Source organism: Prinia subflava, chromosome 12 (assembly GCF_021018805.1).
Source record: "Prinia subflava isolate CZ2003 ecotype Zambia chromosome 12, Cam_Psub_1.2, whole genome shotgun sequence".
Lineage (NCBI taxonomy): Eukaryota > Metazoa > Chordata > Aves > Passeriformes > Cisticolidae > Prinia > Prinia subflava.
Genome location: NC_086258.1, coordinates 19208950 through 19236189, shown reverse-complemented (window position 1 = coordinate 19236189; position 27240 = coordinate 19208950). Strand labels below are relative to the sequence as shown.

General features: G+C 57.2%; 3 protein-coding genes across 8 annotated transcripts in view; 2 read left to right on the top strand and 1 right to left on the bottom strand.

Moving 5' to 3' along the window:
- Window positions 1-15433, top strand: part of ITGB4 (integrin subunit beta 4) — a 28608-nt gene extending 13175 nt beyond the window's left edge. Inside the window, exons 20-41 of one of the 3 annotated variants that reach the window (XM_063408859.1) lie at window positions 113-295; window positions 386-489; window positions 890-948; window positions 1555-1578; window positions 1737-1885; window positions 1965-2144; window positions 2673-2821; window positions 3277-3481; window positions 3969-4129; window positions 4484-4664; window positions 4884-5021; window positions 5538-5720; window positions 5965-6096; window positions 7451-7651; window positions 8501-8674; window positions 9159-9332; window positions 10221-10370; window positions 11037-11225; window positions 11485-11640; window positions 12090-12254; window positions 12672-12785; window positions 13311-15433. In XM_063408859.1, coding sequence (XP_063264929.1) covers window positions 113-295; window positions 386-489; window positions 890-948; window positions 1555-1578; window positions 1737-1885; window positions 1965-2144; window positions 2673-2821; window positions 3277-3481; window positions 3969-4129; window positions 4484-4664; window positions 4884-5021; window positions 5538-5720; window positions 5965-6096; window positions 7451-7651; window positions 8501-8674; window positions 9159-9332; window positions 10221-10370; window positions 11037-11225; window positions 11485-11640; window positions 12090-12254; window positions 12672-12785; window positions 13311-13435 — 3296 coding nt within the window. In that variant the 3' untranslated portion in view covers window positions 13436-15433. The remainder of the gene's footprint in view (window positions 1-112; window positions 296-385; window positions 490-889; window positions 949-1554; window positions 1579-1736; window positions 1886-1964; window positions 2145-2672; window positions 2822-3276; window positions 3482-3968; window positions 4130-4483; window positions 4665-4883; window positions 5022-5537; window positions 5721-5964; window positions 6097-7450; window positions 7652-8500; window positions 8675-9158; window positions 9333-10220; window positions 10371-11036; window positions 11226-11484; window positions 11641-12089; window positions 12255-12671; window positions 12786-13310) is intronic. The other 2 variants (XM_063408861.1, XM_063408860.1) reach the window with 2 other exon arrangements.
- A 306-nt stretch (window positions 15434-15739) lies between these two features.
- GALK1 (galactokinase 1) lies at window positions 15740-20786 on the bottom strand. 4 transcript variants are annotated; one of them, XM_063408876.1, is made up of 8 exons: window positions 19904-20142; window positions 18928-19117; window positions 18521-18640; window positions 17888-18023; window positions 17326-17507; window positions 16968-17118; window positions 16634-16796; window positions 15740-15934 (listed from the first exon to the last, which is right to left on the bottom strand). In XM_063408876.1, exons 1-8 carry the CDS (start codon window positions 20066-20068, stop codon window positions 15863-15865), a joined length of 1179 nt encoding a protein of 392 aa, XP_063264946.1. In that variant the 5' UTR covers window positions 20069-20142; the 3' UTR covers window positions 15740-15862. The 4 variants fall into 4 exon arrangements, with proteins under 4 accessions (XP_063264946.1, XP_063264943.1, XP_063264945.1 ...); XM_063408873.1 differs by lacking the exon at window positions 18928-19117 and having other exon boundaries at window positions 19904-20786; XM_063408874.1 differs by lacking the exons at window positions 15740-15934; window positions 18928-19117 and having other exon boundaries at window positions 16660-16796; window positions 16963-17118; window positions 19904-20786.
- Window positions 19580-26741, top strand: LOC134556674 (uncharacterized). Its single transcript, XM_063408877.1, has 17 exons — window positions 19580-19712; window positions 20783-20987; window positions 21255-21362; window positions 21447-21519; window positions 21658-21814; window positions 21898-21943; window positions 22707-22822; window positions 22921-22956; window positions 23938-23990; window positions 24261-24393; window positions 24468-24664; window positions 24881-24926; window positions 25027-25092; window positions 25594-25653; window positions 25765-25847; window positions 25997-26091; window positions 26385-26741. Exons 2-17 carry the CDS (start codon window positions 20951-20953, stop codon window positions 26492-26494), a joined length of 1416 nt encoding a protein of 471 aa, XP_063264947.1. The 5' UTR covers window positions 19580-19712; window positions 20783-20950; the 3' UTR covers window positions 26495-26741.
- The last annotated feature ends 499 nt before the right edge of the window (window positions 26742-27240 follow it).

Here is a 27240-nt window from a genome sequence, read left to right as displayed (position 1 = left end):
TACATGAAAGAGCGTGAGAAAGCGAGAACTTCTACTTTAATATAAATGCTCAGAAAACTAGGAAATCTCCTGGTGACACGCCCAGGCTCTGACCCCACCCCTGGCCCTGCAGGTCGCACGGTGGGCTTCAAGGAGGACCACTACATGCTCCGCCACAGCCTCATGTCCTCCGACCACCTGGACACGCCGCTGGTGCGCAGCGGCTCCCTCAAGGGCCGCGACACGGTGCGCTGGAGGATCCACAACAACGCCCACAAGCAGGGAGTGCCCGCTGCCAGCAGCCCCAAGGAGCTCAGTGAGTGTCCCTGTGCCTCCAGCTCCGGGGGTGGGTTATTTATCCCACCGAGAAAAGGATGGAGTTGAATTTGGGAATGTCTCTTTGCAGTTCCCTACGGGCTGTCTCTGAGGCTGGCCCGGCTTTTCACGCAGAACCTGATGAAAGCGGACACGCGGGAGTACGAGCAGCTCCGCAAGGAAGTGGAGGAGAACGTAGGAGCCTGGGCACAAGGGGGGCTCGGGGTGGCCTTGGGGACAGCCACACAGGGGGCTGGGCAGGGCCCCTTCCCTGGGGACACACAGCTATTGGAAGGAAGGAGAAGTTTTTCTTCCTTTGTTGGAAAGCACCATTTTTATGGTCACAATTTTAAGAATTAGCAAAGCATCTCATTGAGATTTTGGGTTTGCTTTGGGGTATGTGATCTGAAGCTCCTGTTTGGTTTCAGTTTGCAGCCTCTTGCCATGTCCTGGGAAGGAACCTGGTGTGGGAGGGTGAGGGAGGAGGGCCTGGCTGGTCAGAGGGCTCCTGTGTTTGTGGCAGCAGGATCTGCTCACTGAGCACATCCCTGCTCAGTGAGGGATACCCTGTGAATGTCCCTCTTGCTCCCTGCAGCTGAATGAGGTTTTCAAGCACATTCCTGGCTGCCACAAGGTGCAGCAGACCAAGTTCAGGTGAGTCAGTAGGGAAGAGACTCCTGCAGGGCAGGGTTCCCCCGGGGCACTGCTGATGGTGGGGGAGACCAGAGGGCTGGGGTGTGAAATGTTCAGTGCTGGGAGGGAGCACAGTCTGTGACACAGGCCTGGTGTGGTTCTTCACCCACCCAGGGCTGCAGAGCAGAGCCCACCCAGCTGTGGAGGAGATCTCAGCTGAGTCTGGCTTTGGAGCAGTGGGAACAAATCCTGCTCGTGTGGTGCTCAGTGGGAGAATTCCCACAGGCTTCAAAAGTTTCAGCCTGATGCAAACTTAGGAGTGCCTGGTGCAGGCCAGGAGGAATTTGGGGATGCCAGTGCTGAGCAGGGAGTGGTATCTTCTCCCCACAGCCTGATCCAGATGTGATCTCCCCTGTGGGCACATTCCTTGCTGCATTGGGAAACCCAGGGCGGGAGGGAGCAGCTGGGCAGGAGGGAACTTGTGCTGGGGTTCAGTGGGAAGGGTTGGCACCCGCAGGGCAGTGCTGCAGCTCAGACCTGCACAGGGCTGTGAGTCACACAACACTTTGTCTCTCTGAAGGTTTTAGTCACTCTGATTTGGGTTTTGTTTCTTTTTTATTCCTCCAGGTTACAGCCCAATTCTGGGAAAAGGTAAGAGGAATTTGCAGATCTCTGTTGCAGCTTCTCCCTCTCTGTACACACACGTGTGGGTGACTGAGTGCCCCACACACTCACTGCCCCCCAGCTGCTGTGTGAGATGAGTTACCCTGATCTCAGCTCTCACCTGCTTTTCCCTCCCTTGCTCCCAGGCAGGATCACACCATTGTGGACACAGTGCTCACTGCTCCTTACTCAGCCAAGCCAGACATCATCAAAGTGGTGGAAAAGCACGTTTCCCACGAGGCTTTTAATGACCTGAAGGTTGCACCGGGTTATTACACTGTGACCTCAGACCAAGGTAGGAGCAGAGCCCAGCGCTGGACCCTGCCTGGGTACAGGGGGTTATTCCCACCTCTCACCCTTGTCTTTTCCCGCAGATGCTCAGGGAATGGTGGAGTTCCAGGAGGCTGTGGAGCTGGTGGACGTCCGTGTCCCGCTCTTCATCAGGGACGATGATGATGATGAGAAGCAGCTGCAGGTGGAGGCCCTTGAGGTCCCCAACGGCATCGCAAAGATTGGGCGCAGGATTGTCAACATCACCATCATCAAAGAGCAGGGTGAGGGGCTGTGACTGTGTGAAGGGGTTGGTGTTTGAGTGTCCTGTGTCTAGACTGGTGTGGCTTGTACAGTCTGCACCCCTGGGTCACAGAGCAGACACCTGCTTGGTCTTTCTGAAGTCACTGAGTCTAAACTGGGGCATCCTTTAATGCATCCAAAGGAGGGTCATTTTCCCTGCTGACAGAAACCTTTGACCAGCACAAGTTAAGATGCTTCCAGTTCCATGACAGACTATGGGCTATTTCATTCCTCTGCAGCTCCAGTTCACTGGGTGCTGGTGTGAAGCAGAACCCCTTTGGTGTTATTGTGCTGATGTCCCCAGCACTTTCCCTCTGCTTCCCACCTGGCTGTTACGAGCAGGGAGCACAGATGGGAAGTGGGGAAGGCTGCAGCCCATGCAGTGACACTTCATGCACAGGTCACACCCGTGGGTGACTGGAGCTCTGTTCAGGGAGGACACCCGAGTGTTTGGGATGCAATTCTTTGTGTATTTGCTCTACACATCCCTTGTCTCCTGCCCCTTCCAGCCAGCAGCCTCATCACCTTCCTGCAGCCAGCCTATTCCCACAGCCGCTTCGATAAGCTGGCCAAGATCCCTGTCCTTCGGGAGATCATCGACAACGGGAAATCCCAGGTCACCTACAGGACCCGGGACCTCACGGCCAAGAACGGCAGGGTAAGGGGGCTGCTCCTGGCGGGGCAGGCAGGGGGGAGTGGGAAGGTAGGGCTGGGAAAAGGCCAACCCTGGGGTTGAGAAGAGGTGATCGGGACGTGGCTGGGACAGAGGGGACCCAAGGCTTGAGGTCAGCACAAGGGTAAACGTTGTTCTCCATCCCTTGCTGCCTTGGGGAGGGAGGACCTGAGAGGATGCCTGTGCCTGAGGCAGAGGGTACCAGCTGCCCCTGGAGCTGTGGGCACTGGGAGGCCAGTGAGGACTGACTGGGGGATGAGGGGAAGCTCTTTGGGAGTCTCCTCGTGGATACTGCAGGCTGTAATCATAGAACAGTTTGGGTTGGAAGGGACCTTACAGATCATCTCGTTCCAACCCCCTGCCATGGGCAGGGGCACCTTCCACGAGATCAGGGTGCTTAGAGCCCCACCCAAGCCTCACATCTCTTCCCTCTCCTCCAGGACTACATCTTCACGGAGGGTGAGCTGGTCTTCCAGCCTGGGGAGACCCGAAAGGAGGTGCAGGTGCCCTTGCTGGAGCTGACAGAGATAGACACCCTCCTCAACAACTGCCAGCTCAAGCAATTTGCTGTCGACCTCCTCCACCCCAAGTACGGCGCCAAGATTGGCCGCTACCCCCAGACCACGGTGACCATTGCTGACCCAGGTAGGGGCTGGCAAGCGGGCAGTGGCCGTGGCTGTGGGGGCTGTGGGGGCTGTGGGACCTCCTCCCCAGCGCAGCCCATCCCCATGCAGTGCACAGAGTTCCATCCTTGCCCAAAAAGCCGCGGCGAGGTTCCTCCAGCTGACTGCTAGATTTGGGTCCCCCTCTAGAGGCACGAGTGGGAATAGTCAGTGGGTGGGGAGGAGATGGATCGTCTCCCTCGGTAAAGGAAATAAACTGGATTCTTAATTCCTTTTCCTTGGGAATTTGAATGAAAAGCCATAAAAATAAGGGAGAGGTAAGACTTGCCATGAATAGTGTGTGGTGTGTCCTGTGGCTGGACAATCAAAACTCTCATCAATAGCATAAGTAGGGGTCAATAGCATGAGTAATGTATTTATCACGGCAGGGCAGTGCTGAGACAGGCACACTGCCTTCTTTCTCATCCAAGGGAGAGGACTGGCACTGATGTAAACATTCTTGTCTGCAGAGCTGGTGGATGGTGTCCCCTCAGTGACTGGCCTGGCCCAGGTCCCCCATTCCCCCAAGGGCCGCCTGAGTGCACCGCTTAATCCCAATGCCCGTGCCCTCAGCTCCAGGGAAATCAGCTTCAACTGGTTTCCTCCACCGGGAAAACCCCTGGGGTACAAGGTAAGGGGTGAGTGGATCCCAGGGAAGAGTGGGGGTCTCCTCCTGCAGTTTCACACAGACATTTGTACTGAACGGTTCCAAGTACACACCCAGAAGAAGGGAGCAGGTTCACCCCTTCTGCTCCCCTCCATCCTTGAGGGACCATTGCTGAGTGAATGAGGGATATGCAAGAAAGATTCCTGGTGGCTTCATTGCTATTTCCATCAGTTATGATAAAGTGCCAGACTGTCCTGGCCTCCCATTTCAGAGGAATGGCCCAGCACCATTCCCAGAGCTGATTTAGTGAGAAACAAAGAATTTCTCAGTATTGTGTGAGGATCTGAAGGAATCATGGCTTGCACTTGCTCTGCACAGGTGAAATACTGGATCCAGGGAGATCCTGAGTCGGAAGCTCATCTCATCGATGTCAAAACCCCATCAGCAGAGCTGACAAACCTTTACCCCTTCTGCGACTATGAGATGCAAGTGTGTGCCTACAACGCCATGGGAGAAGGGACATACTCGGACATCGTGCGCTGCCGCACGCTGGAGGAGGGTGAGTGACCCCACACCCTCCTTCCTTCCCTCCACGTGGCAGCAGGTTTGTTCCTCTGCACCCAGCAGCAGGGTCTGGGCTCCAGCCCTGAGCCTCTGGTGGTCTTGGGGCCGAGCACTGAGTGTCTCCCACTGCAGCCCAGCTGTGCTCTGGGGAGCTCTGGGCACCCGCTGGCTCCTGTCTTGCAGTGATGGGAGCCCTCTGCTTTTGCCTCCCCAGTGCCCAGCGAGCCCGGGCGCTTGGCCTTCAACGTCGTGTCCTCCACCGTGACCCAGCTGAGCTGGGCTGAGCCTGCGGAGACCAACGGGGAGATCACGGCCTATGAAGTCAGTTATGGGCTGGTCAACGAGGACAATGGTACGAGCTCGTTTTTGGATGGGACAGTCCAGCCAGGCTGAGGGCTGCAGGGCATTTACTGCAGGCTAAGCCAGTCACAAACCACAGCAGCAGAGCCAGAACAGTTCCAGGCATGTTTCTTTTGAGAACTGGGACTTGGATGGGTCACTTCTTGATGGAAAGAGCATAGAAAAATCACCAGTCAAGATTTAACCCTGCAAATGCCAGAAAACTCTGTTCCCATTCACTTCCATAGCGTTTTATGTTGGTTTTCATCTCAAAAACTTAGTTTGTAGGTCTAGATAAAGGGGTGGGGTTCCAGGGAGCTGTTATTTGTGACACACCAGCAGCAGAGGACTTCTCCTGGAGGTTTACTTCAGCACTGGGTTTGGGAATTACCATGAGATGATGCTGTTGTGAGCAGCCCAAAGAGCTGCTGCACTTTCCCCCAGAGCCAGGCCCTATCCTGACCCCAAAGCTCAGGATGTTGTGGGCTGCTCTGTGCCCGGTGGGTGACAGCGTGCCCGTGCCTTGCAGTGCCCGTGGGGCCCGTGAGGAAGGTGCTGGTGGAGGAGCCCAAGAAGCGCATGGTGCTGATCGAGAACCTGCGGGAGTCGCAGCCCTACCGCTACACGGTGAAGGCCAGGAACGGCGCGGGCTGGGGGCCCCAGAGAGAAGCCACCATCAACCTGGCCACGCAGCCCAAGCGCCCCATGTCCAGTGAGTGCCAGCCCGGGCAGGGGCAGAGGGACAGGGCAAGCTGGGGAGAGCTCTCCCCATCACCCCAGCTGCTTCCCCACCTCCTGTTTGTCCTGCTGCTCCAGCCAGCCTGGGAATGCTGAGGGCCAGCCTGGGCATTGCATGGTTTTTGCTGCTTGTGTGGGGTTTTGCTGCTTGTGTGGGTTTTTGCTGCTTGTGTGGGTTTTTGCTGCTTGTCTAACAGCGTTTTCCACCTCTCCTGCAGTCCCCATCATCCCTGATGTCCCCATCATCGACGCAGAGGGAGGTGAGGACTATGACAGCTACCTGATGTACAGCACGGACGTGCTCCGCTCTCCGGCTGGCAGCAAGAGGCCCAGTGTCTCTGATGATTCAGGTTCGTGCCTCTGAGTTTGAAAAGGTCATCTCTGACATTCATTTTCCTTAACAGCAGCTTTCAGAAATGAGCTTCACTGCTCCTTTCCATCTCTCAGGGATGGGGAGGTCCAAGTTGTGGAGATGGTGGAGATCAGCCTTTCCAAGGCTCAGTAGCTGCACCCATGGGAACACTTGGCTGGTCACAGTAAATAAGGCCAGTGCCTCCTATGTAGCTATGGGGCAAAGAGAAATCCCAGTGTGGGGTGGGAAGAGGAGCTTTTCATGGCCCTCCCTGCTCATTTTCCCTTTGTGTTGCTATTTGGTTGGACCACGAGAGTTATCATCAGCAAACAAGCACCAGCAGAAGCACAGATCTCTGAGTCCCTTGGATGCTCAGGGTCTAGGCCAAGCCAACAGGAGGGAGCTCAGCAGTGCTGAGAAGGCACTGGCTTCTCTTACTCCACCCCTTCACTTTCTGAATGAAGCTGAATCCCTGGTCTTGTGCAGGGACATGAGCTGTAAGTGAAATTATGAGGTGTGTCTGTAAGATCTTCTCTGGAGGGTTCTCCAGGGCCTGGGACCCAAGGGTGAGTCCCTGGTCTTTTCAAAGAGCAAGGGATGGGAACATCAGGACTTCTGAGTGCACATCGAGGCGTGATGAAACCTCTCCTGAGCAGAGGACGACTGCTGCAGACTCTTCGTGCAGGGACAAGTGTGTGGTGGGACTTTGACTCTCACCTTTTGTCACGATGGACACAGGGCTGGAGAACAGTCCAGGGGTTGAGAATCCCCCTGCATGTCACGCTCCCACCATTGTCCACCCAGCAGATGGTTGCACCACCTGAACTCCTCAGCTCACCCTTGGAGCACGGGCTGTGAACAGGCATCGTCCCCACTGCTGCTCGTTGTCACTGTAGGACATGAAAAAGGATGACACTCCAAACACTTCAGAAGGCAAAGAGCACAGAAAAAGCTTTATTGTCTAATTCTTACTACTTTTTATCAGGTGTTCTGATACAGACTTAACATGATTCGTGAATAGGAACAACACCTCTCTAATCCTATTGGTTAAACTAGAGAAACAGCTAAAATGGGTGTTTTTGAGAACTAGAAAGGCAAAACACCACCTGGATAAAGATTGTTTTGAGAAAGGACAGTTGTTTGCCAAGATTGTTCTGAGAAGAAGCTTTCTTGAGAAATTTTCCCTTGGGAAAAAGTTAGCAGCTGCTAGCAGGCTTAAAATCTCTCAGACCCAGGGATATCAGGCCCACAGCTTGTCCCTTCCTCTCCCCAGCAAGCAGCAGGAGGTGGTGGGTGGTCCGCCCTGACCCCTGCAGACTGTTCCAACACCAGTGCTTGCCTTGTCCCAAAAGGCTCCCGGTGGAAATTTGTGCCGCTGCTGGGAGAAGACCTGGACCTGCGCCGCATCACCTGGAGGCTCCCGCCCGAAACCATTCCCCGCCTCTCTGGCAGCAGCCGCCTCTCCTCGGACACCGAGGGGCCCCTCCACGGGGAGGACGGCGCCGTGGCCCCCGGCGGTGCCAGGAGGAGCGGGACACCCCGGCCCCAAGCAGGTGAAGGACGGCTCTGAGTGTCCTGTCCCGTCCTGCCTCGTGCCAGGGGCTCCGTGCCCCCTGCCCGCCCTCGTGTGCCACCCTCGTGTTGGTGTGATCTGCTTCCAAACCTTGTCCTCGTGTCTGCTCACACGAGTGTCAAGGTAACCCCATCTCGGCACGGACTTGGGAGCCTGCTAGCAAGTTGCTTCTGCCAAAGGCTGGACCTTCAAGGCAAACTCAGATGGTACCTGCTAAATGCTGCCTCCAAGGGCAGCTCTTCACCTTAATTCAGTGCCCTGAGCTTCTGGGGCGGATCTGCTGGACTGTTAAACAGAAATCACTGTCTCATGGGTGGCTGGTCTCTCCTGGCCTGCTGGGAGGGGACGGGGATTTGTTTGTCAAGGACCAGAACAACAGAGTGGAGTTTGCTTTTCAGATCCAGCTGAGATGGGAGCCAGAATGAGATCTGGAGAAACCTCCTCCACAGAGGGCCATTTTCCTTCTTCCACCTTCTTTTAAAATCCAAAATTATAAACCAATGGTTGCGTCTAAGGGGAGATGTGAGAGAATGTGGCAAGAGCCTCAAGGCAGTGCCCCAGCAAGGCCGAGGTCTGGAGTTACCTTGGGCACCATGGGTGTGTCTGGTGGGGGAGAAGTCTCTGTTCACCTCTTTGTTTCTGCATCTCCTGTTGGGTGCTGTGGCTCGTTTTAGCTGTAGCATTCCAGAATCACCTTCCAGAGTGGCTGACCCTGGGATTCAGCCAAGGCGTGGGGAGGCACTGTGCTGCCTCCTGCTTCCTCCCCATGGAAAGTGGAGCAGTAGCTTTGTCCACAGCCACGTCCCTCACGGTGTGCCCTCTTCCACAGAGCACTTGCTGAATGGCCGGGTGGACTTCTCCTTCCCCGGCAGTGGCAGTGGCACCCTGACCAGGACAGCCAACACCAGCTACCAGCAGCTGAGCTCCCACGTGCACCATGAGCACAGGGTGATGGGCAGCTCCTCGCTGACCAGAGACTACTCCACAATGCTGATGGGGCACGGTGAGTAGCACAGGGATGGGCCTGTCCTGCCCTTCCATCCCCATGACTGTCTTTGGACCTGCACCCCAAAGTCCTCGTGGGGTGAGGACTGTGCTCACAGCGAAGGGGGGCTATGATCCACAGGTCTGGAAGGTCATGTCCCCACTAGTGATGTCTTGGTGCTTTTCCAAGGCCTCTCTGCTTCCAGACCAGTTTGGAAAGGGTTCCCACCCCTCACAGGCAGGGTGATCAGGGAAGGGAGCCCCATCCTTATCCTCACACCACAAAGCATTCCAGGGAGAGCACACGTCTCTTCCCCTCACTCTGGCCAGCAGTGTGGTTGCCTTTCAGCTCCATGTGTGTCAGTCAGCTGGTCCTGACAGAAGGTGGTTTAAAGATTCCTCAAACCTGAGCCTGAAAAAGTCACCTGTGCAGGAGCCTGGGCTGAACCTACTCTGAAACCTCCAATGGTGTTTTTCTCTTTCTTCTTGCAACGCTTCTGTAGATTACCCAGGGACACTCCTCCCTCCCATCCATGAAGATGCTGGGAGGACGCTCCTCCAGCCCCGGGACGTGGGTTTCAGGAGCAGGGCAAAGGTGAAGGGTTACTACCCCAGCATTGGCTGTCGGGACTCTGTAACCATGACTGATGGGTCCACAGGGATGTGCAAGTACATAGGTACAGCTTGTCCAGTGTTTCCTCTCAGCCACACATCCCATAACAGCCCAGCCACGTCCATCCATGAGCTGCTGCCGTCCACTGCTCACCCCAAACCTCCTCTCCATGGCTTGCTGTCTGCTGTGCTGATCTTCCTTCTGAGCCACCCTGCGCCTCCATCTCATCACCTTTCCATTTGCAGGTGAATTGCAGGTTTCAACCCACCTGGATTGATCCACCACCACTGCTGCCACCGTGCTCTGATCAACCCATTGTCCCCACTCTCTTCATTCCTAACCAGCTTCTTGTTCTCAATCTTACTCCACAGGCCTTTGGAGAACTCTTGGGGAGAACGTGTGCTCCTTATGAGATGTCCCTCTGCAAGCTCCTTGTCAATGAGGGGCTTCAGTCCCTGAGTGTCACCTGGGAAGCTGCTGTGCTCTCTGTGAGCCTTGTGTCCCAGTGGGATGAGCTGAGGAGAATCCAGATCTTGTCCCAGGCCAGTTGAACAGTGCCTGGAGAGCTGATTTAGCTCTACACTAGGGCAAATCTTAACTGACCTACACCTAATGCAGTCTATGGAGCTTCTGGCAGACTGGACAGGGTGCCTAGGGGGTGAGGAAGGTCACAGCCAGCACCAGGCCCCTTCTCTGGGCTCTCTGCCAGGGGCATGAAGTTTACATTAGCTTCTCCCACCCAGGCTTGGCACCCTGAGGCTGCGGGCCATCCCTGTAGCTGTGCAGAGCAGCCGGTCCCCCTCACGACAGGAGAGCTTGCAGAGCTGCCATCTCACCACGCGCTCCCCAGACCATCCGGACCATCCCGTGTTCGCCTGTACCACCCTCTCCCCTCCCCCAGCCCCCTTTCCCCATCCCAAATCCCCAGCCTGACGTTCCCTTTCTGCCCCAGACTCGCGGAGGCCGCCGGGTGTCCCCGACACCCCCACACGTTTGGTGTTCTCCGCCCTGGGCCCCACGTCCCTGAAGGTGAGCTGGCAGGAGCCGCGCTGCGAGAAGGACGTGCAGGGCTACAGCGTGCAGTACCAGCTCCTCAGCGGAGGTAATGAGCACCTCTGGGCTGGTGGGAGCCTCGGGGGGTGGAGAGCCTGCTCTGGCTCTGCGTGACCCTGCTCTGAGCAGGGGGGATTGGAGCAGGTGATCTCCAGAGATGCCTTCCAGCCTCAGGCATTCTGGGATTCAGGGTCTGGAATCTGCTTCTTGTGCAGCCTTCTTTTTGTGCAGGGAATGTTGTAGCTACCCCACAGCTTTCGTTCCCTGTTTCTCCTAGCAGGAGAGCAATTCCTGGAGTTGCCTGTAGAATCATCTCTCCTCCCAAAAAAAAAACCAAACAAAACCATCCTTTGACTGGTTCTCTCCATCAGCCCAAACATCTTACACGAATTTTTTTTTCAACACGTGGGACTTGGAAGAAGCATTGAAATGAAAATATCTTATTTTTACATGAATCTCAGGGTGGTATTAGTGAAAACATAATTCCTTTGTCTGAAACTCCTTGAGTTTTCAAGAAGCTGTTGTTTGTCCCAATCCTTTTTTGGAAAGACATCTTGTCCTGCACTACCCATTGTTGGGTAAGGTGTGGTGGAGGTGGTTGGGGAAGGACCCTGGATGGCTTCTGCAGGCAGCTTGTTTGAGACAGAGTTTAGCTGGAAGCTGTGGCTCTGCCTTTGTGCCTGCAATGTGATGTGCTCTTCCCTGCGTGTCCCAGGAGAGGTGCACAGGATCACCATCCCCAACCCCAGCCAGAACTCGGTGGTGGTGGAGGACCTGCTGCCCAACCACTCGTACATCTTCAAGGTGAAGGCGCAGAGCGAGGAGGGCTGGGGCCCCGAGAGGGAGGGCGTCATCACCATCGAGTCCCAGGTGGACCCGCAGAGCCCGCTCAGTCCCGTGCCAGGTGAGGGGCTGGGGACACAGGGTGTCACTGATGCCTCTGCTGCTGTCTCTAGTGCTGGTGGCTGTTTTCTCTCCCCTTGCCACATCCTCAGCTCTCCTTTTTCCTCTCATTTTGGAACAGGGCCTTCTTCCCCCTCACGTTCACTTCACACTTGCTGTCCAGAGAGCTGAGCCCTTCCAGCTCGTTCATAAATGCTCTGTGCAGATCCCTCCGGGGCTCCCTTTGCTGTGATTCTGATGTGCCCCCTGTGCCCTTGCAGGTACCCCCTTCACCCTGAGCACCCCCTGTGCCCCTGGACCGCTGGTTTTCACTGCCCTCAGCCCAGATTCGCTGCACCTCAGCTGGGAGAGGCCCCGTGAGCCCAACGGGCCCATCCTGGGCTACAGGATCACCTGTGAGATGCTGCATGGAGGAGGTACCGTGTCAGGCAAAGGCAGCACAGGCCCCTCGTGTAGAGCACGAGATACCTCCAGCTAAGGCAGCAATCTGCTGCATTTTGGCTGGGAACAGTGCAAGAGTTGTTTGCTTACATCAGTGCAGACAAGCTGGGGACATGAGGCTGATTCCCGGCCTGGGAGCTGGTGGCTCCTGACACTTTGTGCCATTGCGTGCTCTGGTCTAACAAATGTGGGAAAAGGAAGGACCTGTTGATTATTGCAGCCCAAACCCTGTGGAGGTTGGTTGTTGAGGTTCCCACTGTAGTGAAATGGGATTATTTTAACCCTTAGTAGAGGTGGGTGTAGTCCTACAGCCTGTGGGTTGTATAAAGCTCAGGGAAAGCCGAGGCAGCAGATTTGGGGGGAGTGTGTTTGGAGGGACCATCACTCTGGTCTGTCTTCACCCCTCTGTGTCTCTGTGGGTTAGGAGAGCCCAGGACAATCTATGTCGAAGGAGACAACCTGGAAACCACCCTGACTGTGCCCCACCTGAGTGAGAATGTCCCCTACAAGTTCAAAGTGCAAGCCAACACCACCCAAGGCTTTGGGCCAGAGAGAGAAGGCCTCATCACCATTGAATCTCAGGACAGAGGTACAGTAGCCATGTCTTTGTGCAAAGAGAAACCTCTCAGAGCAGGGAACACAGCTCCTGCAGTCACTTTCCAGCTCTGGTGGTGGCTCTGTGCTCCATGAAAGACAATTGAGAGAGTTTTCCATGGAGGCAGTGCTGTGCCTGGTGAACACTGCCCCAGTCCTGGGGCACTGAAGGAGGGAACACCTGCCAGAGTTTAACTTATGGTAAAACCTCTGCCAGTTTGTGCCAGTTTGTACAAATACCTGGAGGCAGCCTCTTACTGCTCAGATGTGAGACTTTCCCAGTCCTCCCAGTTCGTCCTGAAAGCGGCTCTGATATCAGCAAGGGGAAATTCCTAAGCTTGATGTGCAGCATTGAGGAGTTGGAAGTTCTTTGTTATTTCTTGACTGACTTGTCCCTTTTCCTTCTCCCCAGGTACTTTCTCCCAGTTCGGAGGACAGCAGTACATGAGAGAAGTTTACAAATTCCCCACTGAATATACCACCAAAACCAGCATCAGCCATTCCTCTCTGGATCCCCACTTCACAGGTAGGGGCTCATTGTTGCTTTGCAACCCTCAGAAAACCAAGGGTAATTCTGCTTCTCCAAAGGTCTGAGGCTGCTTTTACTCAAGTGCCAAAGGCAGGGGAGGAGGGTCCATCAGGTGGGGTTGAAGAGGGCCAGCCCTGTGTCCCTGCTTTGCCCCAGAGAGAGCTGCAGTCATTTCCACACGTGCTGCCCAGTCCTGGAGGGAATGTTGTATTCAAGAGTCCTCCAGCACCATCACTAGGGACCAAATCATAGCTCTTCCTCCAAGGTTCCCTCTCTTCAGAGCAGAAAACACAGGGCAGTGGGACAAACATCTTCATTCACATCAGTGTTCCACTGGAGCTCGTGTGTTCATGCTGCAGCACAGGGAGTTTGGGGGCTCTTAGGGGATCCATCCTCTTGACTGACACTGAATCACTTGGCGTGGAGAGGTCCTTAAATGGCCCCTTCTGTGGTGGAGAACAGTGCCTGGAGCCGCAGGGCAACTGTTCCCTGTGGCCCCACAGCTGGTGCCTTCCCTTGCAGATGGGATGCTGGTGAGCACCCAGCACGTGGAGAACTCCACCCTCACCCAGGAGTTTGTGACTCGCACCGTGCTGGCCAGCGGGACCCTCACCCAGCAGGTGGAGAGGCAGTTCTACGAGGCCTGAGCTGGGGCAGGCCAGCACCAGCACCAGCAGGATTTTGGGATCAGGTGCCAGGATTTTGTGGAACCACTCGAGGGTGCTTCGTCCAGGGCAGCTCCTCCTGCGGGCACAGCCCCTCTGTGGCACTCCAGGCTTCTCCTTGGGAGCCCGGCACACTCAGAGCTCTGGCACAGCTGGGTGTGTCACCTCATCCTTCAGGCAGAAACTGGGCTGCCTCCATGGCTTCAGCCTTCCCAAGTAAAGAATGGAATGATTTCATCATCAGCTCCTCGGTTTTGAGAGGATCTCAGATGTCAAAATCGTGATTTATAGAGGGTCACCATTTCCATCTTTGCTCTCTGGCAACTCACTTGTCCACTGGAGATGGCTTCATGTTTTGTTCAGTATGGGGGTTTTTATGAGAGCTGCAAGGTAGGGTTTTGGGGTAACCTGTGCTTTCTTACTGCACCTATTTGTGTCTGTCCTTTGCTGCTGACATTTGGTACCATGATTGCAAAGAATAACTTTTCATTTGTGTTGTGTTGATGGCCTCTGATTTTTTTTTTTTTTTTGCATACAATATTGTACAGTTTTCATAGTTTATATATATATAAATATATAAATGTATTTTATTATTTTATAAAAAAATGGAGGTGGATGAGATCTATGCTGAATGTGGAGGCTACACTGGGATTGTGGCTGCTGGGAAACATGAATAACTGGAGGAAATGAATTCAGGACTTGATCCAAACGCCTCTTCAACCCTGTGGTGAAGCTGGTGGGCTCTGCCTTGGATCTTGTGTCCTTCAGCACCAGAGGCTGCAGTGGAAGGCTGCAAGGGGCCAGATGCCCTCACTGCAGAGCATCCCCAGCTGGAGCACTTGGACACAGAGGAGCCCCCCAGAGGAGGGAGGGGATGGCCCCAGCAGCTGAGATGGGAACTGCACTGAGATTGCTGACACAGCTGATGTGGAGAGAGTGAGATTTTGGGGCAGAGGATGTTGAATATCTTCTAAAAGACTTTTTGCCCAGCAGAAACATCCATAAAGGGACCTGTGATCCATCAGTAAACACAAAGGAAGAGCAAGCCTGGGAACAACAGGCACAAGTCTGAGACTCCTTGAGCCCCAGCTGCTCTCACACAGGGCTGGGCTGAGCTGAGATCCTGCTGGGCTTCATGTCCCAGCGCTGGGCAGGATCCCTGGAAGCTCCCTGTCCCCTGCCAAGCAGGCTCCCTGTCTTGCAAAGCAATGCAGGGTTTCCCTGGCATGTCCCAGCTGCATGGCAGCAGGGGAGGAGCCTGCCTGGAGGAGCAGCTGCCACTGCTCTGCCTTAGAGCTTCTACCAAAGCAGCACTGCCTGGGCTCCTGGCAGCATCACCAACCTCCTGTGATCTCACAATGAACCTTGGGGGTTTTTTATTTCTTATCTCTCTTTTTTTTTTTTTTTTTTTTTTTTTATTCTGAAGAAGAGCTCACTACCAACAGTTCCCTCTCCTCTTCAGCTTTTTTATTTCACTGGGGAAGGGTTGTACATCTTTCAGCCAAAGATGGATCTGGGTGAATCAAGTCCACAGAACTCTCCACGGCTGGGGATGGAGCCGAGTCAGTTTTGAACTTGGCTCGAGGGATCCTTCACCAGCCCTGAGGTTTTACTGTGCCTTCAAGAAGCACTTATTTCTCCTGAGCACGTGCCACTGGCATGAGCCTGCCTCCTCCCTGCTCCCTTCTTGCCTGGGCTTGGGATTTTTCTCTCCTCCTGCACAAGGACTCTGTGACCCTTTCTCTGGGCTTTATGGTCCAGGGTCAAACACTGGTGACTTTCCCAAGCATTTTAACCAAAGATGCTCCCGTTCTCCAAGGGAATCAGGCCTTCCCCATGCACATGCACTAACCCCAGGCCTGTCTTTTTTAATTTCATCTGGTTGTTGGAGCTGGTGCTGTTTCAGCCTTTCCAAGCTGAATCCAGAGCAGTCTTTGATCAGATGGCTTCTTCTTGCACTCAATAAATATTTTCTCTATATTCTGTCTCTTTATTGTTGTTTTTATTTTAAGTAAACTAAAAAATCCCCCCCAACCCCCCCATCCTCCATCTGCAGCAGATGTAGGGCAGGGGCCAGAGGCAGATTCCCAGGCAGGCACTTCTGCCACGTGTCAGTGCCTGCTGCTCCTCCCCTGCCATCCCCTCCTGTGCCTGCAGCTCTGCTGGACTCCACAGCCCAGATAATGGCTCCTTACACCAGCACAAACTGGAGTTAAACCAGTATCCTCTGAGGGACAGTCCCAAGTGATTTTGGCTCACTGTGCAAATGTCACGTGGGCACAGAACAACTGTGCAAATGTTTTGCTTTTATTAGGCAAATAATGCAGATGGACAAACTGATCCCCTTGGGAAAGCCTTGGGGAGGGAGGCAATAGCAGCCCAAGGTGCCCAGGTGAGGTGGTCACTCCTCTACAGGGGCAGAGCCTTTGCCCCTCCCGAGGGCTTGGTGAGGTAGAAGGTGGCTGTGCCGCTGTATTTCTCCTGAAAAACAAGAGGAGCAGTCAAGGCTAGGGTTCTGGGGCTGAGGGATGCCAGAGCTGGAGGGAAAGGCCCTGCTGGTCACTCCCACACTCACTTTACCTCCCCTCTTCACTGTGCTGTAGCTCCTGGTCACGTTTCCTCTCCCCCACCCTTGGAAGAGGCCAAAGCCCTTTTGGTCTCTCCTCATTTCAGACCCTCCTCTGCCCCTTCTTTCTCCCTCCCCCAGCTATTTGCAGGGTGCACCATGATCTCACAGAGCAGCAGAATGATGCTCTGCCTTGTTCACAGGCCCCATGTCCTGACAGCCCCATTCTGCTGGCATTTCCAGCTACCTGTGCACACCAAGGTGCCGAGTTAGGCAACACTGGTGATGGCACTGAGATCTTTCCTGGGCTGTACCTGCCAGTGTTCAGCTCAGCAGTGCCCAAGCTCAGCTCAGATCCCTTCTCTGTAGATAGATTTGGCCTTCCTGAAGCTCCCCCAGCACCTTTTCACTCCCTTTCTCCAGCAGGGCTGTGACTGGCACAGTGCTGAACTGCCTGCAGGAGCTTAGTGCCACCCACAGACTCAGGGCCACCTGGATGGGCTCCACCAACCCCAAATGGCTCAGGAGTGACAGTTCAACAGCACCCCTGTGCTGTGCCCCCAAGTGTTCCCTTGGGATCTTCCAGTCAGTGTCCTGGGGCATTTCTGCCATACCTGGATGTGCTGCTGGGCTCTCTCTGCAGCCCCAGCTTCCAGCAGCGTCACCGTGCAGCCTCCAAAGCCTCCCCCGGTCATCCTGCTGCCATAAACCCCGTCCACCTCCAGGGCTGCTGCCACCAGCTCGTCCAGCTCCGGGCAGCTCACCTCAAAGTCATCCCTGGAGAGAGGAGAGCCGTGCTCTGCCCTGCCCTGCACAGCCACTGCAGCACCCACAGCCCCAGCTCGTGTCCCAGTGCAGCCACTGCCGCAGCAGCGGTGCTGGGAGTGCAGGTGCTGGCCCAGCCCTGCCGAGGAGGGCTCTCAGCACCCTTGCTCACCCTCACCTCACCTGAGGGAGTTGTGGCTCTCCACCATCAGCCTCCCGAAGGTCCTGTAGTCCCTGTGCTGCAGTGCCTGTGCTGCCTGTGCTGTCCGCGCTATCTCGCCGATGACGTGCCTGGCCCGCCGGAACACCTCCTCCCCCAGCCGGGCCCTGGCCTCTGCAGGGACATTTGTGTCCCTGAGCAAAGCCTCACAGCCTGCAGGATGCTGTGGGGCTGCACCCTGCAACCCCAAAGCTTCTCCAGCAGCACGCTCCCATCACAGGGTGTGCGCCCACCCGCCTGTCCCAAATCTCAGCCCATGGGGCACCGAGCTCTCGATGGCCCAAGGAGCGGCCAGAGATGAGGCAGGGGGACTGTCCCCACCTTCCAGCTCGGCCAGGGTGGCATCCCTGAGGCTGGCCTTGCCGAGAGCCGCCGCTGCCTCCTGGCACTGGCGCCGGCGCGCCGGGTACTCGCTGCCCGCCAGCGTGTGCCGCACGTTGGAGTTGGCGATGAGCACGGCCAGGCTGGCATCGCTCAGCGGCACCGGGACCGTCTCCAGGGACCTGCGGGGACAGCTCAGCCCTGTGCCCGCCCCCTGCCCGCCCCAGCTCCCAGACACCTGAGTGGCAGGCAGATCCTGAACTAGAGGCAAAGTCCAGGTGGTTTAGGATTTCACTCAAGCATTTCACCCCTCCCAATCATTAGTGCCATAAGAGATCCTAACCACCTCAGGAAAAACAGCCCAGGCAAGCAGCAGAAAGGTTTGCAGGAGAAGGAGTCAAGACAAGGTGGAATTAAAGTGCAGGCTGCCCCGCCCCCTTGATAAGGTTTTGGGCTGGGTTCAAGGGTTAAGCTCTCCCTGCACTCCCTCCCTTAGCTCACGGCCACAGGCCCAGCTGATCCCCAGCTGCTCGGGGAGGTGAGCCCAGAGCTCGGCCCTGACCTGCAGTCGATGAGCAGCGCGTGCCCTTCCTTGCCCATCACAGATATGAGCTGGTCCATGATCCCGCAGGGCATCCCAGCAAACTCGTGCTCTGCTTTCTGGCATGCCAGAGCCTTGGCTACCAAATCCCCGTCATCTGTGCCACAGCAGGGACACACAGGTCAGCAGCTCCTGCCGCTCTGTCCCGTGCTTGGGAGCAGGGGAAGCAAACACGGAGGTAAAGGGTTGTTTTCCCACGGAATGGAGTTTTGCACTGCAGGTGCTTCCTCCTGCACCACTGCGTGGCATCTCTGCCAGCCTGGGCCCCCAGATGCAGCTGGGTGTGATAACTGACACTGGTGTTTCAGGTATCTTGATTTTGTGGACATTAGGGGGGGAGAGGATGCTCCCAAGGGAATTTTCTCTCATCCCCCTGGCCAGCCCCAGAAGTGGTCCATGGATTTTGGAGGTCTGGGCAGGTCAGGCTGGACGAGCCAGAACAGCCACACAGGCAGGGCAGCGCCAGCTTGGGAGATGTCACCCACTCACAGCAGCACCTTCCCAAGGGCTGTGGGATCTCGCTAAGGACACCCCCCTCACTCCAGCTCCCACCTGGAAACAGATGCTGGGGCCCAGGACGGGCTGCTGCCTTACCAGGGCAGAGCTGCTGCAGGAAGGTGTAGGTGGCCACCTCCAGAGCAGCCGAGCTGGAGAGGCCCCCGCCCAGGGGGATGTCACTGGCCATGACAGCGCTGAAGCCTGGCACGGGACCACCTGCAGGAAGAGAAAGGAGGGGGCCATGAACCCCTGCAGGGCTCTGTGTGCCCCACAGCTCATGAGGAATGACACAAGGAGCCCCAGTGCAACATTTCAGAACTCAGGGTGACCCACAGCAGAATGTGACCCAAGCACAGAGGGGCTTGGAGCTGAGATTGTTTGCTAGAGCCTGGCAGAGGCACAGGATTACACAGACTCTAGAAGAGCCCCTGGAGCACTCCCAAAGCTGGATCTGAACACCAGTCCCCTGCCAGGGGGCTCAGCCCCCCTGGCCCAGGCCTTACCCCGGTAGTGCTGGATGACGCCCTTGATGTAGTTGGCCCAGCGGGGCAGCCCCGGGCTCAGGGGGCTGCCGGGACCCGGAGCCGGGAACTGCACCCGGCGGGGCTCGTCCGCCTCGGCCGCCGTGGTGACGATGCAGATGAGCCCGTCCTGCCTGGGGGATCCCACCAGCACCGTCCCCAGCTGCAGGGCCTGGCGGTGGGGAAGGTGGGCTCAGACCCCGCAGCACCCCTTGGAGCATCCCTGAGGGTGGCAGGGGACAGCTGTGGCTGCTTCAGCCCACTGGAGCATCCAAGTGTTCTCTTTATCAGCCCAGAGCCCCCACTGCACACTCTGGCTCGGCACAGAATTAAACTTCCTCCTATTTACTGACACACAGGCTCAGTCCTCCCAATGAATGCTGTACCTGACCCCCCAGCTCGGTGCCTGTTGGGCTCCGGGGCAGTGGTAACCACGTCAAGAATGTCAGAGGCTTCAGGAAGTTTTCCTGCCTGCCAGGGAATTCAGCTGACCTGCTCCCACGCTCCTCGGCCTCACAGTAATTAGCTGTAGGTTTGATTGAGGACTGAGTGGGGACATCCCCGCTGAGCCAAAGGGGCTGGGAAGGAGCAGGAAGCTCCTACTGTTCTGAACCATCTCTACCACCAAAACACCGCTCTCTGGGAACGGGAAGTTGTTCCAGGGGGTTGCAGAAAAAAGGCTTCAGCCTCCCGGAGAGGTGGCTGGGAAGAGAATCACATCCCCCGGGAAGCGAGAGAGGAGCTGCCCTGCCGGGGGACGGCAGCAGGTCTGGCTCCGAACCCCGCGGTCCTGGGCAGGGGATCCCGGAGGATTCCCCGGGTCCTGGGTGGGCTGTCCGGGGGGAGAACATCCCGGGACAGGGGTGGGAAGGCCGCGGCCGAGGACCCGCGGCGGCTGCCAGGAGGATCCGGAAGGGTGACAGGGCGAGAGCCCGGGGCGGCGGAGCACGGCGCTTACCATGGGCAGCACGAAGCCGCCGTTGTAGTCGGTGTGCTCTCCGATGAGGTTCACCCGGCCCGGGGCCCACGCCGCCAGCACCGCCGCACCCCCGAAAGCCGCTTCGTGCGCCCGGCGAGCGGCGGCCAGCAGCGGGCACGAACCGGGATCCACCGGCTCCGCCATGGCCGAGCTGCACCGCCCCTAGCACCCCGGACCTCCCCCGAGCACTCTGTACCGCCCCCGATGGGTCCCGCACCGCCCCTAGCACCCCGGACCTCCCCCGAGCTCCCCGCACCGCCCCCGATGGGTCCCGCACCGCCCCTAGCACCCCGGACCTCCCCCGAGCTCCCCGCACCGCTCCCGATGGGTCCCGCACCGCTCCCGATGGGTCCCGCACCGCTCCCGATGGGTCCCGCACCGCCCCGAGCCCCCACTGCCCTCGAGCACCACGGACCTCCCCCGATGAATCCCGCACCGCCCCCGAGCACCCCGGACCTCCCCCGAGCACCCTGCATCGCCCCCGAGGGTCCCGCACCGCCCCCGATAAATCCCGCACCGCCCTCGAGCTCCCCGGACCTCCTCCGAGCCCCGCACCGCCCCTTCTCACGCTCCTCGGAATCTCTGTTCGTGCGTGGACATCCCCACGGACAGAGCAAGCGCTCGCCCACGCACAGCCCGTGTGTTCCTGCGGCAGGGCCGGCACCGAAGCCTTAAACACATAACCCATATCCCAAAGCCTGTCCTAACACACGCAGAGATAAATACGTGTCCGTTTGGCACTTGTCTCATACATGCGGGTTCTGCCAATACAATGCCTGGGATTTATATATCTGTACAGACCAACGGGTGTACGTGTCACTGTGTAACACCCGCGTACATCAGCGCCTGTGCTTTCAGGTTAAGTACACACACCTGGGAGAGCGGGAGGTTCCCCGCCTGTGGGGCCGGCCTGCTCCGCTCCGCTCCTGGGGTGGGGCCGGTTCCCGGTTCCCGGTTCCCCGTTCCCGATTCCCCGTTCCCGTCCAGCCGCCGTCGCGGGACCCCTCGGCCCTGCGGGACGAGCCCATGGCCAGGAAGGAGCCGCTGCTGAGCGCCCTTAAAGGTGAGCAAGGCCCCCCGGCACCTGTGCGAGCCTCCTGCAGCGGTACCGGTCTGACCGGACCCGCCGCGCTGGGGCTCTCCGGGCTCTCACCTTGGCTTCGAGGAAGTTCACCCGAGTTCCAGCGCAGCGGCGGCAGCCGGGGAGGGTCAGGCCATGCCGGGGTGTGGGACCCTCCGGCGGGGCCGTGCAGCGCTGTCCCCGGGGTACTCCCTCCCCTTCCTCGGGCTGGGCACCCACGGGTGCCGCCGCTCGCTCTCCTCCCCGCAGGAGGGGTGCTGCGGCTGCGGGACAGCGGCGGCCCCTGCACGGACACCTCGCCGCACCTCGTGTCCCTCTGCCAGCTGCTGGAGAGCATCCTGCGCAAGGGGCTCCGACGTGAGTGTCCCTTGGTACCCGGGCGGGCGGTGGCAGCGTCCCCGGGCCCGCGGCGAGGGGTCTGGGCCTCCCTTTCTCCCGCAGAACCAGCCTGGGGCTTCCGCAGACGGGATTACTGGCACTGGCTGGAGCAGCTCCCCGCGGGGACCGGCGGCCTGTGAGCATCCCCGAGCGGGACTGGGGTGAAAACCTGAGCTGTGGCGGTGTCTGTCGCGACATGCTCATCCCAAAGACCCCAGGGGCAGGGAGGATGTTCGCGTGTGCTGCCAAAGCTGCTTCCCTTGTCCCCGAACAGGCCGAGCCCTCTGTCCGGCAGCCTGCGGGGCGCCGGGGGCTGTGAGCGGACGCGGACGGCGCAGGGCCGGGGGCGATGCTTTCTGCGCTGGGCTCTGCAAGGGAAGGCGCTGGCGGCGGCCGTGAGGCAGCTGGCACAGACCCCCCGGCTCCTAGAGGTGCGGCTTGGGGGGAGCTGCTACCCACGGGCGGTGAGCTGTGAAACGGAGCCGTGATCTGTGCTAATTTCACTGGGTTTCAGTTTTACGATCCTGGGAGCTCCATCCTCGGCAGTGAAGATCTCCGGGGTAAGATGGTGGCTCACCCGAGGCAGGATGCAGCCTGTGTTATGGCACTGCACTGCTGCAGGGGAGGGGGAAGAGTCCACTGTGATTTTTCTAATCCAAACTTAGCTTTGGAATCTAAATATGTTGCTGCAGTGATGGGGGAAAAAAAAAAGGTGTAAATATTTAAACAGGGTTTGAATCCATGCAAGGTGGGCTTTAGTGGCATGGGATAGGGAAATTGCTTCAGAAGTATTTTCCATGTTATTCCTTTGTACCAAGGATTCTGCCTTAAGCAGTCTGGCTTTGAGAGGAGGCTGTGTTGGATGGGCCTGGGCACGGGGCTTGAAATGGCTGCATTGCCTCGCCAGGCTGCAGCACTCCATCCACCCATGCTCCTTGGGGGGCAGGCCAGGGTGGAAGCCTTTAATCTTTTGATTATGATAAATAACCCCATGATAAACCTGTACGTCAATGGTTTATAAATCACCCTCACTGCCCGTGCATGAGCAGATTGCAGCCCTGGCAGAGCCATTGCAAGGCTTGTGTAGGAGAGCCTGGGCAGCTTTGCTGTAGTTCTAAGGGGAGAAATAGTCAGGAGCATTTGCTGCAAGCTTTGATCTGAATTTGGGGGAAAAAGGTGCCAAGCTGCACCTGTGGTGGCAGCAGGAGCCTGGGAGGAGCCTCCAGCAGCAGCCTGGTGCCTGGTGCTGGGATGTCTCAAGGCCAGGACTCATGAGTTACACTGCAAATGGCTCCATTCCATCCTCTGCCCTGTCCCTGTGAGGCTGTGGCTGCGGGAACCTGGCGGTGACACTGCCCCTCCATCCCCATCCCTCTGCAGAGCCTTTCCTCTCACTGCTGCTGGTGCTGACAGAGATAGACTTCTCCCTGGACCTGCAGGTGAATCAGTGGGGTGGAGACCAGCACAGGGCTGCCGGTGTGGGGCCCTGGCTCCTTCCTTGCCGGGATGGATGGCGCTGACACTCCTTTGTTTGCAGAATTGCAGCTTCTTGGATGAGAGCTGGCTGCTGCCGGTAAGAGCCCGGCGCCCCTGGGAGTCCTCCTGCCACCTGGCCCTCCCTGGAAAGTCAAATGAGGAGGATAAGGAAGGGTTTGGTGGGGAGGGATTGCCACACACCCCAGGGTGAACTGGCTCAGGCTCACCAGGAGGAGCAGAGCTGTCTCTGCTATAGAGGTTGGATCCTGCTGGGTACCTGGGCCGTCATCTGGAGCAGATCCCAGCAGGCCTGGGAGTAAAACCAAGCAAGAGAAGCACCCAGGCCTAAATCGCTGATATAAGTGAAGTTTTCCCATGCTCCCATCCCTGATTTCTTGCCAAAAAAATCCCCATTTCCCTGGGCTGACACAGATTACGCATCAGTTGGTTTCACTCTTGGTTTGCTCAGTGAAACATCAGTGTCACTGAGAACAGCGGGGACGCCTCCACGTCTTTTAACAAGGAAGAGCATCCCTCCACCACCTTTTAAAGAATCCCCAAAAAGCTCAAGGCGGCTTGGGGACTGGTCAAGGCGTGCACTGAGCCGTGGTGCCCCTGCAGAGCCTGGGATCCCTCTGGCTTTGGGGCATTTCTGCCAGCCCGTGCCCCCGGCCGGGCTGGCCGCGTCTCGGGTCCCCGGCTAATGCGATGTGACAGTAAGTGCTGCTGCAAACAGCAGCGGCCTTGGGGAGGGGCAGCTGCGTCGCCCGGCTGCTGGGGACATGTGGGGTGAGGCAGGAGGGCTCTTCAATGAATTGAGGGTTTGCTGTTGCTTTTCCATCCCATCCCTAGAGCAGCTTTGTCCCTTCAGGGTCTGGGTGCAGCCAAACCCTGAGGGAGGACAAAGACAAGCAGCCACTGATGGTCCCAGCTCAGCCCAGGGCACTGGGATTTGCCTCTTCCTGGGCTCCCAAAGCCCTTGGGTTGGCATCAGTGCCAGAAATTATCCAGGGCATGGGGTCCCTTGGATGTCCCACGGCCATTGCCAAGGCCACTGTCACCATCCACTCTCTTTCAGGTGTGCAGTATCTACGAGACAGTCCCGTGCCGAGCACTGGGGATGGTGCTCAGGTAGGGACTCTTGATCCTCCTCTGCACTCTGCAGAGGGATCTGCTCATCACAGCACTGAAAATGCCCCAAATAGGGAAATAAATATCCTGCTGAGAGCATTGGGGCTGTCTCGGGTTCTTTTCTCCTCATCAGCTCAGCCTTGCCAGTATCTGCTGTCCATAGGGTGGCTTTTTCCTGTGTTCCCTGTACGAGTGATATGTCATGGATGGTACAAAAGGGGAACCAGGCAGGGTCCCTGGGGCTGAGTTGAGGCTCATCTGCACCCCCAGGTACGTGGACGGCCGAGTCTTTGTCACCAAGGTGCTCCCCGAGAGCCAGGCAGAGGTGGACGAGGTGGTGCTGGCCGGTGACATCCTGGATGAGATCAATGGCTGCTCACTGAGATGCGCCTTCCCCGGGCAGGTGTGTGGGGACAGAGGGCTGGGGTGTCCCCCCTCTCCTGGCCCCTGCTCCCCTCTGCTCCCTGCTCCCTCCAGGCTGGGGCTGTGCTGCAGAGACTGAAGGGACAGCCGCTCACCTTGCGCCTGCTCCGGTGGCGGTGGCACGACGGGACCGTCTTTGAGCCACTGCTGCCTTACCTGAGGGCCCTGAAGGAGAAGGAGCCCCACTTCCAGCTCCAGCACAGCCCACGGCACCGGGGCCAGGGGGAGCCCCGGCAGCTGCAGGGGGGCAGGTGGGTCTGTGCCACGGGCAGCCCCCAGGCTGGGCTGAGGGTCCTGGCCCTGGGGTAGCCTGTGCCCACACTATCCCTGATCTATGCTCAAGGCTGTGGGGCCAAGGCTGCCCCCACGGTGTGGAGGTGAGGAGGGGGGCTGGGAGCATCTTCTCCTGTAAAGAGCAGCAGGGGGGATGTGTGGGGTCCTTCCTCTGATGCTCCTGTTCTCCCCAGGCTGCTCTACAACCTGCGGTACCTGGGCCAGACCAGCGTTGGGACGGTGAGGCTGTGAGGCAGAGACCTGCCAGGGGGTGAATCATCTCCTCTGGAGTTCTTTTCATATGTCCAAGGGTTATTCCCTCCTTTCCATTCCATTTCAGTGTGGTGGCAAAGAGGTGCTGGAGGGGGCCATCCCTGCCGTGCTGGAGAGGGGCTTGGCAGCGCGGGTGAGAGATGGGGCTGGGGACACCCTGGCAAGGGCTCTGGGAGAGAATGCAGGGAAACAGGGTCTGTGCCGTGGATATTTTTTCCTGCCAGCTCCAGGTTCACTTGGCTTGGCTGAATGTTTGCCACCCCATCACCCCTGTGGGGTTTTTTCAAGTCAGAAGCGTCTCAGCAGCCAGGACAGGAAAGGGCATTAAGGAAAAAAATGCAACTGCATGCAGGAAAGCACTTGGAAAACTCAGGGAAGGCTAAGCCTGATTCTGGAGGTCTTTAGGGGTGGGGTCATGGTTATTTGAGCCTCTGGGGGTTGTTTGTGAAAAGATTGAAGTGTGGAAATGCTGGGTGGTGGGGGAAAAAGGACAGCACAGAGGAAACTTGAAAAAGCTGGAGTTGGCTGTGCTGCATCACCTCTGTGTTTGGATAATCTCTGGTGAGTGTCTGATTAAAAACAGAGCTCAGGGCTGTGCTGATCGGGGCTTCTTCCCCCTCGTCCCCCTCTGCAGGAGGTTTTATTTGATGTGAAGGAGGCAGAAATCCTTGTGCAGGAGAAGGCTTCTTCCAAGGTGAGTGAGTGACATCCAAAGTCCAGGACTCTGGTGGCACGGGGAGCCCAGGCTGAGCAGTCCTGGGGACAGGAATGGGGCTGGCAGGGTCTGACCACAGCTCCTGCACAGCCCCTGTGCCGCCATCCCTACCCCTCCATCTCCTGCGTGGGACGCTGCTCATGGAGCCCCAGGATCTTTGCCTTCTGTGTGGTGTGAGTGCTGCTGTGGGCCCTGGCAGGGGGCAGGGGATGTGGGGCTGGGAAATCCAGCGAGCTCCAGAGCGGCCGCAGGGTCCTGGTGCAGCTGCAGGCAGGGCTGGGCTCCGAGCCCTGCTGGATAATGGACGTGTTTCCATTTTTAGCTCTTCCCCCGAGAGCCCTGATGGGAGCACGTTCGACTGCCTGGTGTTTGCATCCAGCTCTGAGCAAGAATGCGAGGAAATCATCGGGAGAATCGGTAAGGGAAGGGTTGATGGCTTCAGCTACCATCAGTCATGCTGTGGAATAGCAGAAATTCTGTTCTGGTCCACCACATGCAGGATGCGACTTAATTCCTTCTGCTGAGGTTACTAAGATGAAGAGATACTTCGGTATTTCTCTGGAGTGTGATTTTTTTAAAGGACCACTATACAGTGATTTTATTTTAAGAAACAGCTTCTATGCATACCCAGATGCTTCATTGTTTCCAGTAAGGAATCGGAGGAAATACTGTTTTCTAGGGATGTTATTTTAAATGTGATTTTCTTGCAGGAGCTGAGGCTGCTACTGCAGCTCAGCACCAAACCATTCATAACAAATCCCCCGTCTTGGAATTTTTCATTTTCAATTGGCCTAAATGCAAGCTGTGTGTTTCTTCCTGAATTACATGGGCTACTGAGGATCCTCAGATTTCCCATGGAGACATTCCTGGCAGGCAGGATCCCTGGAAAGAACTACCCAGGTGATTGACCTGGGGTCACCGAGCCTCACCTAAAGTTTGAGCTGGTGCTTAACTTTGCGTCTAAATTGTGAGCTTAATTACTTTATATTAAAGGAATCTTTTCCCCTACAGCTTTAGCAAGGAGAATAAGAAAATACATGTTTTAAACCCATCATTTGTGAACAGGATTTCAGCAGGGGCGGGGTTTGCTCTGAGGGTGCTTGGAGCAGTGCAGGACAGGGAGATGAGGAAGAGGAGGAGTATGAAGGTGTGTGAGGAGTGCCTGTTCCTCCAGCTGCAGGATTTAAGCACACGGAGTGGTTTGTCTGAGGGAGAAGCTCATGGTGAGGCTCCACCGTCCCAGCAGCAGCTGAGGGATGCGGGCCCTGGCTCCCACAGCGAGGGGGGATGGGTTCCATGCCCTTCCTCACCATCGCGGTGGGAGATCACGGACAGCCAGCACTGTTTACCTGGTCTGAACTGCTGCTACTCTTCCCCCAGACCACAGCACTTCTGTTGGAATAAATCAAGCCAGGCTGGCTCAACCACTTCCCTGTGTGCTCTCTGCGGCAGCTCCAGCCCTACCTGCACAGCCTGTTCTGGCAGGGCTGCGCAGCCCGGCCCGCCCGGCTCAGGGTTACTCACCCGCGGTTCGGGTGCAGGCTGAGCCCAGCAGGGCCGGCAGCA